General features: G+C 33.8%; 1 protein-coding gene across 1 annotated transcript in view; it reads left to right on the top strand.

The window, feature by feature from the left end:
• LOC106471286 (tripartite motif-containing protein 2-like) overlaps positions 1-6450 on the top strand; it is a 35480-nt gene extending 29030 nt beyond the window's left edge. The window contains exons 3-4 of the mRNA XM_013931919.2: positions 1404-3506; positions 4948-6450. Of these exons, the coding sequence (XP_013787373.2) occupies positions 1404-3506; positions 4948-5100 (2256 nt within the window). The 3' untranslated portion in view covers positions 5101-6450. The remainder of the gene's footprint in view (positions 1-1403; positions 3507-4947) is intronic.
• Positions 6451-13285: the final 6835 nt, after the last annotated feature.

Below are 13285 nucleotides of genomic sequence, written 5' to 3'. Positions count from 1 at the left end.
AAGGCAGCTAGTCATCACCACCCCTCTTGGGCTACTCTTTTACCAACGAATAGTGAGATTGACCATCACATTATAACGCCCCTACGGCTGGTAGGACGGGGATTCGAACCCGCGACCCTCAAATTGCGAGTCGAGTGCCGTAACCACCTGGCCATGCCGAGCCCGATTCTTATAAAGAAAAAAAAACGTTTTAATTCATTCAATGTTTCGTTTTTATAACTTCTACAGGAACAACATTTTACTTTGATCAAATGTAAATGGTCGCTTCTAAAGAAAATAAGATAAAACGTTGAGCGAAGAAAAATATTTCTTCTAGAATTATCAATTGCTCGATGAAGTTAAAGATATATTAGCTTAAGAAATGGAACATGAATATGTATCTATTTCATCTAAATACAATGAAAAGGACTAACAGGATCATCAGACTTGATTTCCTGTAATTATATTTCTTCTTTATCTTGTAAGATGAAGGGTAAAATTTGGCAGTCTTGAATATATTTCTAAAGTTTATATATTTTTTGAAAGAAGAGTTCTAACTAACTTGCTTACAAGTTTTGTTTTTGTTGTTGTCGTCTGTTCCTGATAATAATAGATATTCCACATCCTTAGCTCTTGATTAGACAGCAAGTTAGTTGCCAGGTTTGTGACATTCTTTTAGAGTACACTTCCCACTCTCACACACTATAAATATGTGTGTGAGCTTGGAGTATGTGCCAAAGTCAATCAAAGTCAAAATCAATTAGGTGCCGTGTCACTTCTATTTCAGATTTGGCCGGGCGTGGCTTAATAGTTAATGTGCCGAACTACGGAATCGAGGATACATGATCTGCATCATGTTGCCGCAAAAATAAAATAAAAATCATGATCCGCACTTTGAAGTCGTGGGTGCGTTATAAGTTTGGCAGCTAAATCCCTCTATTCGATTTCAGTAGCCCAAGAGTTGGCGATGAGTGCTGCTGACTAGCTGCCTTCCATCTAGTCTATCAGTTCAAAATTAGGGTCGGCTGTCAAAAATAGCTCTTCTGTAGTTTTGCGAAATATCAAAAATAAAACTGACCTGTTTCAGATTTGAATAAATATGACACTCATTTAGAGCAGTTACTGTTATGTTGTATTTTCATCAGAAACAAAAATATCCTTTGATTCTTAACACGCCCTGTAGATAAATAGATAGACGTGGCTATTAATTTTTCTATTAGCATACACGTTAAAATATTAATCTCGATCTATACATTGACTACCATTAAAGTAAACTTGCATAGGCGAGTTTAAAAGTTCGTTTTATCAAATTATTGATGTCGCACGTACCGTTAAGTCATTCTCTAAGATTTCTAAAAACTTTAAAATGCTGGGCCTTATTCGGTTTGTTTGTTTTATTTTTTTCTCAAACTGTTTTCTATTAGGTTCTACCCTGCCTTCACACGTTCTGTGAAAGTTGTCTGGTGCAATATATCCCCGCAGAAAGTCTAACAGTCACTTGCCCCATCTGTCGACAGCAGTCGATACTACCAAAGCAAGGTGTCTCGGCTCTACAAGACAACGACTTCATCGCTAATCTAATGGAGGTTCTAGAGCAGCCTGTCGTCTGCCAACGTAGGGAATGTCAATCTCCAGGGGTTCGAAAGTGCACCTCATGTGACGAATTCCTCTGTGATGTTTGTTGCGAGGTACACAAGAAGGAATCTTCCTCTTGTAATGAGATGATCATCTCAATCAGTGAACTCGCCCTCAGAGAGGAGCAGGAGAAAAGCAAGGAAAGCCCGTCATTGATGTGTCCTAAACACTCTTTTCAAACTCTTCGATTTTACTGTCGCGATTGTGAAACAGCTGTCTGCGTCACGTGTACAGACATCGAACATGGAGGTCATGGAACTATGAGACTGCGAGAAGCAATAGAGGACCAGAAAGATGCGTTAAAGTCGCTTCTACAAAAGGCATACTCACAGGTTCCTAATATTAAAGAAGCCATTGAAGCCGTGTACGTAACATCATCTAATTTATCAGAAAGATACTCACAAGTTTCAAAAGAAGTTTACTTCTGTTTTGAAACCTTAATAGAAATTATTCAGATGAGAAAATCCTTCCTTCTCAAAGAGCTGGAAGAATGTTATGAGTCCAAACAACAGACTCTTATACAACAAAGAGAAGCTCTTGGGACGATTTTGAACAGTTTATCAAGCAGCTGTGAATTTACGGAAAACGTCCTTACTCATAGCAACGAAACCGAAATACTTTTAATAAGAAAACAAATGACAGAAAAATTAAAAGAATTTTCTGAGCTTGTCGTAAAAAAAGAGCCTGAAGAAAACAGTTATATTGCTTTTGAAGAAGGGAATCTCAACATGTTAAAAAGTAAAATACAGGAGTTTGGATGTATCAAAACAAACAGTGCTGTCGCTGACGAAACGACAGCTTCTGGCGAAGGATTGAAACGTTGTATTGTAGGTAGACCAACTCTTGTAAGTGTTGTTACCAAAGACAGGAATAGGGAGATTGTGAAAACTGGAAACGCATTACTTGAAACTGAAATCGTGTCAACACACCTATCTTTGTTGTTCACTCCAGAAGTGTTACCTCAGAGGAATGGAAGCTACGACTTAGTATACACTGTTACTAGAGAGGGAATCTATAAACTGTCAATTAAGTTGTTTGGAAAGCACATCAAGGGAAGTCCATTCGAAATTAAAGCGTATATAGGAGAAGGCAGCTCTTCCAGTGATCGGCCAACCAGTTCCAAAATTCCAAGGACGACAGCAGTACGACAACGTGGCATTAAACGACCACCAAGCTACCCGTCTACCATCTCAATGCGTAGAAGAAACCCCATTGAAGATGATTTGATACTGAGAATTGGGACGAGAGGACGTGGGAAGGGGGAATTTGCCAATCCTCAAGGGGTTTGTTTTACAGAAAGTGGATTTATTGTAGTAGCAGACAGTAACAATCAATGTATCCAGGTGTTTTCTTTGACAGGGGATTGTAAATTACGCTTTGGAATAAGAGGAAGAAGCGCTGGCCAGATTCAGAGGCCGACAGGTGTCGCTGTTACTGGAACAGGAAACTATGTCGTGGCAGATTACGAGAATAAATGGATCAGTGTTTTTAATCCGTCCGGGAAGTTTATAGGACGTCTAGGAGTAGGAAAACTTCTTGGTCCCAAAGGAGTAACAGTCGACAAGAATGGTCATATTATAGCCATTGATAATAAAGCTAGTTGTGTATTAATATTCCAAGAAAACGGAAAACTCTTGAATAAATTTGGAACAAGAGGAACAGGGAACATGAAGTTCGCGGGTCCTCATTATGTAGCTGTAAATAACAAGGATCAGCTGTTAGTTTCTGATTTTCATAATCATTGCATTAAGATCTTTGATAGTGATGGAAAGTTCGTTTCCAGTTTCGGATCTAGTGGACAAGGAAATGGACAGTTTAATGCTCCAACAGGTATTGCCATTGACAACCAAGAAAATATCTTGGTGGCCGACTGGGGAAACAGTCGCATTCAGGTAATTATGATAGAATATTTTGTTTTTGTAACAACCAACACTAAATTAAATTTCAACTGTGTAGGATTATTCGATACATACTAACAAACAAGTATCACTAAGTATATCAAACCGTGACAAATTTGGAAAATATTCAAATATAGATATAAATCAGTAAATAGAAATAACTATCCTTAATGATTGTTCTATCATTTTTAGTCATATTTAATTGTGCGATTGTGGACATTGATAGAGAACAAAAGGGTCATTAAAAGGTATTTAAGTACAGAATGTTATATTTTTGCATATTTGAATTTCTTTATATATTTTTCTTCTAAAATAGATAAGCTATAGATATTGTGTAGGTGTAATTTTGTCCTAATATTCTTTACACAATACATATAGCTAATGGTAATTAAGTAACTATGTGTGCATTAACCCTAACCGTTCGTAAATTTTTCCTATCATCTGAGAGGGAGAAAAACCGAGTTAAAAAGTTTTTGGGTGTCTTGTAAACTTGTCACAACCACGTATTGCGAGTTACAAGTTATACATTTTGATTTAGCATGTTTGTTTGTTTGTTTTGAATTTCGCGCAAAGCTACATTTCAAATATTACCGCTAAGTAAAACAACTGAAATTTTTATTAAGTTTGATAAGCGAAGTAGTGGTTTCTGTAATGAGTTTCAACTCTTAGAGGATTGTAATCAAATTAATTAAATAAAGTTTGGCTGGATAATCTGCTTTTCATACGCACATTAATTAATTTAGTCAATACCATAGTTTTGTTAGTTTGATCAAAAGTCGCTTCTATTTGGTATTTGCAGAGACGTTTTTTTACTTAGCGATAATATTTGAAATGAAGTTGTATTTATATTTACAGCAATGTATTTTGCAGTTTATAATAAATTTCGATTATCTAGTTTTTCCACGGATAAGTTACTAAACGTTCTCGAGAATATGTAAACATTTATAAATATAAGGTCTACCAAATAATTTATTACATTCACAAGTATGTTTATTCTTTTCAAACTGATAAAGAAGTGGAAAATATATCTTTGGAATTGATATTCAAAAACAGTAGGAATAATTATTCAATCGATTACGGCCCGGCATGGCCAGGTGGTTAGGACGCTCGACTCGCAATCTGCGGGTCGCGGGTTTGAATCCCCGTCTCACCAAACATGCTCGCCCTTTCAGTCGTGGGGGCGTTATAATGTGACGGTCAATCCCACTATTCGTTGGTGGGTGGTGATGACTAGCTGCCTTCCCTCTAGTCTTACACTGCAAAATTAGGGACGGCTAGTGCAGATAGCCCTCGTGTAGCTTTGCGCGAAACTCAAAAACAAACAATCGATTAGTCATGTTCTTACATAATATATTTTGAAATACTATATTATGTTGTATTATGCTATATAAAATTGTATGGTATACTTACCTAATAAGTTGTTTTCTCACTTCAGGTTTTCGACAGTGGGGGATCTTTCCTCTCTTTTGTTAATACCAACGGAAATCCACTTTATGGACCACAGGGCCTAGCAGTGACATCTGATGGCATCGTTATAGTTGCAGATTCAGGCAATCATTGCCTTAAAGTTTATAAATACTTGCAGTAAAAGTAATTTGCACTAAACACTTAAATACTCAGTTTATTCTAGTTTTCCCAACTCTATTAACGTTTTGATTTGTTTCTCTCATAGAAAACATTTCTGTCAATATTCTAGTATTCATCTAAATGATTAATTTTTTATATACTTTTGTAAGAAACAAGAGGTATGAATACTTTTTCTTGGTTTTTTTCAGCTTAAACATTGAACACTAAATACGCTCCTTGACCAGACTGGCTACAAAAAGTAATACCACGAGCTGAATTTAACATATAATCTCGACCGAACTTAAATTAGGGCTCGAGAAAAATCAAAAAGTTTTATGGATACGAAATATGTATATACTATAGAAAATTAGGTACGTAGTATTTGTATACTACGAGCTTAACAAGTCATCTCAAAGTCTGAACGAGGCTTAGCTATAAGAAAAAAGAAATGTTTGTAAATATGTCATATGCTTTAGGTTATTACATTGTCATTTACTTATGTTAAACAAGGGTGATGATTAATTATCTTATGAAATAATTATTCAAAAAAGTCATAATCTCCCCTTACTATTCTAAAATTTAATAAAGTGGTAAAACGTGTTCCTTGGGCTCTGGAAAAACATTACACCTTTAAGTTAAATAATGTTCAAACGCAGGACATTAGAAAAATATAGGTTCTCCAACATTTAGACTTTATGTGTCGTAACGCAGATTATTGTTTATGTATTCAAAAATGTTGTGGACAAAAGTTCCATTTGTGTATCCATAGAGACATATAGACAAAGAGCTAATCTCTTGCAAAACTCTAATGATTAAAAACTAGGCCTAATTTACTTAATTAAACATAAATACTAAACCTATGTTGTGTAACGTTTGCCACCATAACTGGTGACAATAAATGGAACACTCCTGTTGTAGACAACTTAATCCTTTTTAAAGCTCACCTAAAACCTAAACTTTTAACAAGCTTCTGTGACACATATACGGCACAATTACAAAAAACAAAGACGAATCTAATCATGATTTACAGCCTACAACCACATCTAGTGAGCATCAGTCAATTATATTTTACCTTTCCCCATTTGCTATCGATTGACGTTCTAAGAGGTACTTTTCCATTTTTTCTTGATTCGTGTGTGCTGAATTATATCAGCTACAGTCGCCCATATTTTGGCATCTCCAGGTACATCTTCTGATGTTTCGTCAACAAATTAACACTAATATGCGGTTTTGGTATAGAGCAGTTAATAACCAACCATTGAAATACTTCTGCATTATTCTGCAAATGAGAATAATTTGTTTGTCATTAACGGTGACATATTTGTCTTATTAATATATATATATATATGTTCGATTGCATGGTTTCACTAAGGGAACATTCTGACTTATTAATGTTTTGACATTTTTTGGAAGAGGTTATTGCTTATGTAGACAAGAGTACGAGTGCGTATTTGGATTTTCAGAAAGCATTTGACAAAGTGTCCCATAAAGGCTTGTTAAAAAGTTATTTCTATAGATGTGAGGGATAGGTTGGCTCATTGGATAGAAAACTGGTTAGATGAAAGAAAATAGAGGGTTTTTATAAATGGATTTCAGTTAAAATTAATTAATTTCACGAGTGTGGTAGCTCAGAGCTCGGTGTTAGTACTGTTGTTCTTTTGTATTTACATCAGTGACATGGGTGAAAGAATGATCAATAGGTTATATAAATTTGCTGAGGACATTAAAGTTTTGGGTGTTGCTGGATGTGAGGAGAATGATACTACTTTACTAAAGGATTTGGATTATTTGGTTAGTTTGGTGAATAAATGGCGGATGACTTTTAATTATAATAAATGCGAAGTAATGAATGTGGGATATCGCAATTTGAAATATCAGTATAATTTTGATGGGAATAACTTCAAAAGGATCTAGATATTCTGGTGGATCAGTCTCTTAAGCCATCCAAGCAATGTGCTGTTGCTAGTGGTAGGGTTAGGTTGTTTGTAGAGAAATATTTGATACAAGTCTAAAAATGTTATTATGTCATTGTATACACTATTTTTGAAGTACTGTATTCAGTCTTGGGCTCTTACCACAAATAGGTCATTGAATAATTGTAAATGGTTCAGTGGTTTGTTTGTTCATATTTAAGCACAAAGCTACACAATGGGTTATCTGTGTTCTGCCCACACGGGTATCGAAAGCCGGTTTCTAGCGTTATAAGTCTGCAGACATACCACTTTGCCACTGGAGGCTGGTTCAGAGGAGGGCTACTAGCTTGATACGTGGGTAGAAAGGTTGTCATACGATGATAGGTTGAGACCTCTAAAATTTTATTTCTTGAAAATAAAAGAAGAACTGAGGGGAATGTGATTGAGGTGTTTAAGGTTATTAAGAGAATTGATGGTGTTGATGCATCATCTTTTTCGCACTTACTGGTCAAAATAATAAGATTAGGGAACACATATGTAAATTTTGGCAGAGTAGGAGTCGTCGTCAATTAAGACAGCTTTATTTTTCTAAGAGGGTGGGTGGCTTTTGGAACGGGCTGTCTGCAGATGGGAGTTAAGGGAGTTTATGGAAAAGTTTGATAAATATTTGAATGATAAAGGCTGCTTTTGAGTTTTTCAGTGATTAGTTTAATTTAGTAGATAGGACAGCCTAGATGAACCAAAAGGTTCTTTGTTGTCCTTTAATGTTATGCTATATTAATTTAGACAACCAATGCCTTTCCAAAATGGTGAAATGTGTGGAAGCTAATATGTGTATTTTATGAAAAATGTTTTGTTCGTTTTTCCGTTTTACAGCAAAGTTACTCAGTGTGTTGTTTGCACTCTGCCCATCGCGAAGAATCGAACCACAGAGAGACATTAAAATGTTTGATATGATATCAATGCTTTGCAGTATGTCTTAGGACTTACAACGCTAGAAACCTGGTTTCGATAACCGTGGTGGGCAGAGCACAGATAGCCCATTGTGTAGCTTTGTGCTTAACTTCAAACAAACAAGTGCTTTACATGTAATTTTGTGAGCCTTCTGAATTCAATCTATGAAATCTTGGAAATTGTACGTCAACTTTGGAAACTGTCACTCTTACAGGGAAAAATTTGAGTTAAAAATCTAACTAATAGCTATGCCAGTCTTAATCAAGGTTCGTTTATATTCTGATCTGTCAAATTATTACAAGGTACTTTTAGTTTAAAACCTCTTTAAAATTTCATGGTATTATTTCACGGTCAATTATATTAATTTAGTCTCTTTATAGATCAAAATTTTGTAAATTTATTATTATTATTATTACAACTGAATTAGGACTTGATTTCTTTGATTGTTTGGATCTATTATTTATTTATCTTATTAGTTCGGAACTTTGAGCTTATAACTGAACAATAATGAGGGATATATTTCAGCTTATTACCTGTAGGTGTCGTCGGAAATATTATATATATATTTCCATATGTTTTAATTACCAAATAGTGTTTTTGGAGATTACAGTCCAGAATAAAAAAACACCTAAAACATTCAAAATCATACGATATTATTAATAACATGATAAACCTTTTTATTACTTTAATAATTTAGATGTACATTTTAGCGTCGAATGTATCTTAAGGCTTATTAGCTCTACCACATGGATCTTGTAGTAAACATAACTTATTATAGCCCAAAGGTCGTTGTCCACTAAAAACCTCTTATGAACCTTTTATGAGTGATATCACATGAGAAAAAAAAGAAGGATTAGTGATTAATATGATGGCTTAACGTTATTTTATATGTTATTTTAATCCTTCTTTTTTCTGCAGATCAGCTGGATTCTATAAATTAATACTTAACCAAGGAAAGTAAAGAGCTAGGAATAAGATTACGGAAAAGGTCGTGCTGAACACACATTGTATATGTAGTGTTTATGTTGTATTGTCATTTGTAAAATACAAATAGTGGAGATGATAAAAACGGCTTATTCTGAAAAATAGGTGATGGGAATGAGCTAAGTAAATTTTTGTCACCTGATTTAACACAGTAAGTGCTAACATAATCTATACGATAGTTGATGAATGTTTAAAACGTTATTACTCCGAACAATATCAATATATACAAACAAATGTGTGTTTCCAAGTCGTATGAATTCAGAAAATATATAATTTAGATTTATACTATTTACGTTCACCCTATTTATGTAAAACGAATCTTGATTTGTGAACTTGTAATATAACTTACTTATAAGTATTTATAAAATGTTAATCGTGGTATCCTTTTGAGTTTTAAAAAAAAATTCAACATATGAATTCTTATATGACATAAAAAATCTTCGTATGTTATTAAGCGTATTGTGATAATAAAGTGCAATATAATATACATAAGTCTCATATGTTGTACTGTAGAGTCCAAAGTTCATAGTTTACATTACAATATGAAGATGTATGTCTAGTTACTAATAAATACATAACATATAAAACCATAATATTCCATAAATTATGTAGTTTAGAGATAATTATGAATTATTTAAATTTTCAGCAATTGTAATAAAAAATATGAGGTCGAAGAATTGTCAAATCTCCATTTTATCTCATTTTTTTGTACTGCACATAGATCTATACTCAATGTAAATATTGTGAATATGTATATATATCCCATAAGTTTGTATATTAACTGACTGCGTGTATACTTGTTAAATATATAAATCAATGACGCTTATCAGAATTTCAACTGAAGTCCAGAACCGTCAGTCAAGATTATTCAGGATTAGATATATTTTCTTTGTGATGAGGTTTTTCCCAACTTTGTATCTGATCTTTACAAATATATGTTTTGTGCTCGAATGTTAAAAAGTAAACGCATTAGTTTAAACTTTACGTTAAAATATTTAAAAACACCAAAGAAATTGCTAAAGACATTATATATATATATAAACACCTTAAAGTGATTAACTTATTTACAGGCAAGGGCTTAAGACTACACATTGTTGTTGTTTTTTTAAATGTGGTAAAATTAACCACCTTCTGAATACAAATTGTCTGCTTTAAGAGAAAAAAAAAACGTTACTACCTAAACTTGTAACTTGTTTTCTGTGTTTCGGATTTTTTTTTTTATATTTTGCTCACTTTGAAAATGGATTTCGAAGTACAAGCTTACGTAGTGAATTACACTTGCTGCTACAAGATCAAAGCATTATATGTGCTATTGTAAAAAGTTTGTTTAAATATTTTTGAGAAAAAAGAAAAAATAAGAAATAGTTTATTTGATTATTTATATATATATATATTCCAATAAGTTTTATTAGCGATGAAATTATTGGTATAAACTCGTATAAATGTACATATATACCAAAATATTAAAGACGAATAAAGACATGTTCACAGAACTAGTTTATCTCGGGTCATTATGTAAAAAAATACCTAACTAAGACACTTGCATCTAAACTTCTATAGAAAATATTCGAATCAGTCATATTTCAATAAAAAGATCAACGAAAGAGATGATGAGCACGTGGAATGTATTAATACAGATACAATAACGCTGCAGAAAAAAATGTTTTACTATGTTGCAATAAATCAATAAACTACTATGATTACGTGTTTTACGTAAATATCCACTATCTTCTAAGCAGATCTGAACACTATTACCGAGTGTTGTTTTTAATTAATCATTTCGTTCTATACTTATTATAGTCTAAAACTCCATCTCAAAGTTTCCCCCTATGAGACAGTGGTAAGTTTACAAAGTTACAACGCTAAAATACGAGTTTCGATTCCCATTGGTTGATGCAGGACTTTGCTCGAAATTAAACAAACAATAGATCTGTAAGATTACATTTAGATCTGGCGTGTGTGTAAGGTAGGAATATTTTTAGTGTGATTAATACAGGGAAGCACAACAGTGCGTGTAAAAATAAAAGGTCATATATCGATAGAAAAAGGCATAATGTTTTGGTTTTCGTAAAAAGAAAAGGAAATTGATACAGAACAAAATTAAATAAATATAAATCTATACTTTATGTACTTGTTGATCCAGCAAACATGATCAACTGTAATCAAGTTAATGATACTTGAAATGATTGGCTTGGTTGTTGTTAAGCGCATTTCTACACAATGAGATATCTTGTTCTGCCCATCTCGGGTATCGAAACCTGATTTTTAGCGGCGTAAACTCGCGGAATTACTGCTGAGGCCACTTGAATAAGTACTGAATTATATTATCTAAATTTTGGTGTGCTATACTGAATCCGAGTAATGTCGTGGGGGCTCTACTGTCATGCACAACTATATAAACGTGACTAATAACATGTTTGGTTGTTTCGGATATTCGTGTAAAGCTACGCAAGGGTTATCTGCACATAGTCATCCCTAATTTTGAAGCAATAGGCAAGAGGGCAGGTAGTTTATTAACAACTCCTTTTCGTCAACTCTTGGACTTTTCTAATTGAATAATGAGATTTGGCTGTCACTATTATAGTATACTAACAGCCACAAAGCGATTTTGCTGGAATGAGACGCGAACCATGAACCCTCTGATTCATATTCCGGCACGTTTAACACTAGGCCAAATCTGTACATGTTGTACATAATTTTACAATTTTATTTAGAGTACATTGAAACAGATCGAGTTTGTGAAAAGCATGCAACAAGCTACAAAAGGAAGAGATGATTGTTGAAGTTTTCAAACTTTCGACATACTTCATTAGCAAACTGTTGAGTTTTAGAGCGTACAGAAAAAGGAAATAATGTCTTGTCCGTTATTAATTCAAGAAAATCAGTCAGTATGTAAAATTGTCTACTTCTATATCCGTTAGCGTACTTTAATACAATATAAAATTATTCTGGTCGAAAAATAAATAAAAAAGACAATGGTTTATTTGAAGTTAAGCACAAAGCTACACAAGGGTATCGAAACCCGGTTTCTAGCATTGCAAATCCGCAGACATACCGCTGTGCCACTGGGGGGCAAAAGACAATGGAACTTGAAGTATTGTTAACAGTTACAACACAAAAGACAGTTAAAGTTTACCCTGTAATGAATTCAGTAAAATGACGCCAACTAAAAATTTTAAAAATCAGAATACCATCGGTACCTGGTTGAGAGTGGCCCTCATTTTGATAACCTTGCTTTAAATATAACTTTACACAATCGTAACAGTTGGTTCCAGACTTCATGTGTCACCATGATGGTAAGCGTCGTCTAATAACAACTGTATATAACCACATAGGCTGGATTTTAGCCTCTGATGTCCCTATTATAATAAGTATCTTCTAGTAACCATTCTACCTAATTATGACGTTTTGGCCAAGACTTCAGATTCCCTATGATAATAAACAATTTCTAATAATAATTGAACATAAACATAACGGTTGGGGTCAGGAAGTCAAATGTCATCGTGATAATAAGCATCTTTTAATAACCACTACACATAACCATAATGTTTGAGTCAAGCCGTCAAATGTCACCATGATAATAAGAAACTTTTAATAAAATTGTACATAAACATAATAGTGGGGTCAAAACCTCATATACCAGAATTGTAATAAGAGTCGTCTAATAGCCACTCCCCATAACCATGACGTTTAGAACAATACCACAGATGTCTTCATGATAACAAGCGTCTGCTGATAGCCACTCTACATAATTGTAACGGTTGGGTCAAGACCTGAGATGTACTCATGATGATAAGAATCGTTTTGTGTTAACTGTGTCTAATCATCACAGTTAGCTTAGTGTTTTAGATAGTAATAACTAATCGTCTGGTAAAAACTCAGAGTAACAGTTTCGGTCAAGACCTTAGAATAGAATTACATACGTGTTTTCAGAACCAATTTTTTCTTGCCATTTTAGTGATCAAAAGAAGTTTCGTTATATATGCTAAAATGACTGCTTTCAAAAACTGAAATGGAAATGGTTCTACGAGTACGAAATCTTTTAGAAAAATCGCAGAATTTTAGAAAAAGTTTTTAAGTTAAGCACAAAGCTACGCAAAGGGCTATCTGTGCTCTGCCCAACACGGGTATCGAAACCCGGTTTCTAGCATTGTAAGTCCGCAGACATACTGCTGTGCCACTGTGGGGCGTTTAAAGAAAGAACAATTATACGCTCTAAAATAAATTGGTAAACTCAAAAGCTTAGAAATTTCTTGCGATGTTCTAAAAATCAACATGATTTTTATTATTAGTATTAACTTTTGTTTGAAAGTACAGAATATACTATGTAACCGATAACTTCTCTTCAAAGCCAGT

Source organism: Limulus polyphemus, unplaced genomic scaffold (assembly GCF_000517525.1).
Source record: "Limulus polyphemus unplaced genomic scaffold, Limulus_polyphemus-2.1.2 Scaffold4, whole genome shotgun sequence".
NCBI classification, from domain to species: Eukaryota; Metazoa; Arthropoda; class Merostomata; order Xiphosura; family Limulidae; genus Limulus; species Limulus polyphemus.
This window is presented reverse-complemented; position numbering and strand designations above follow the sequence as displayed.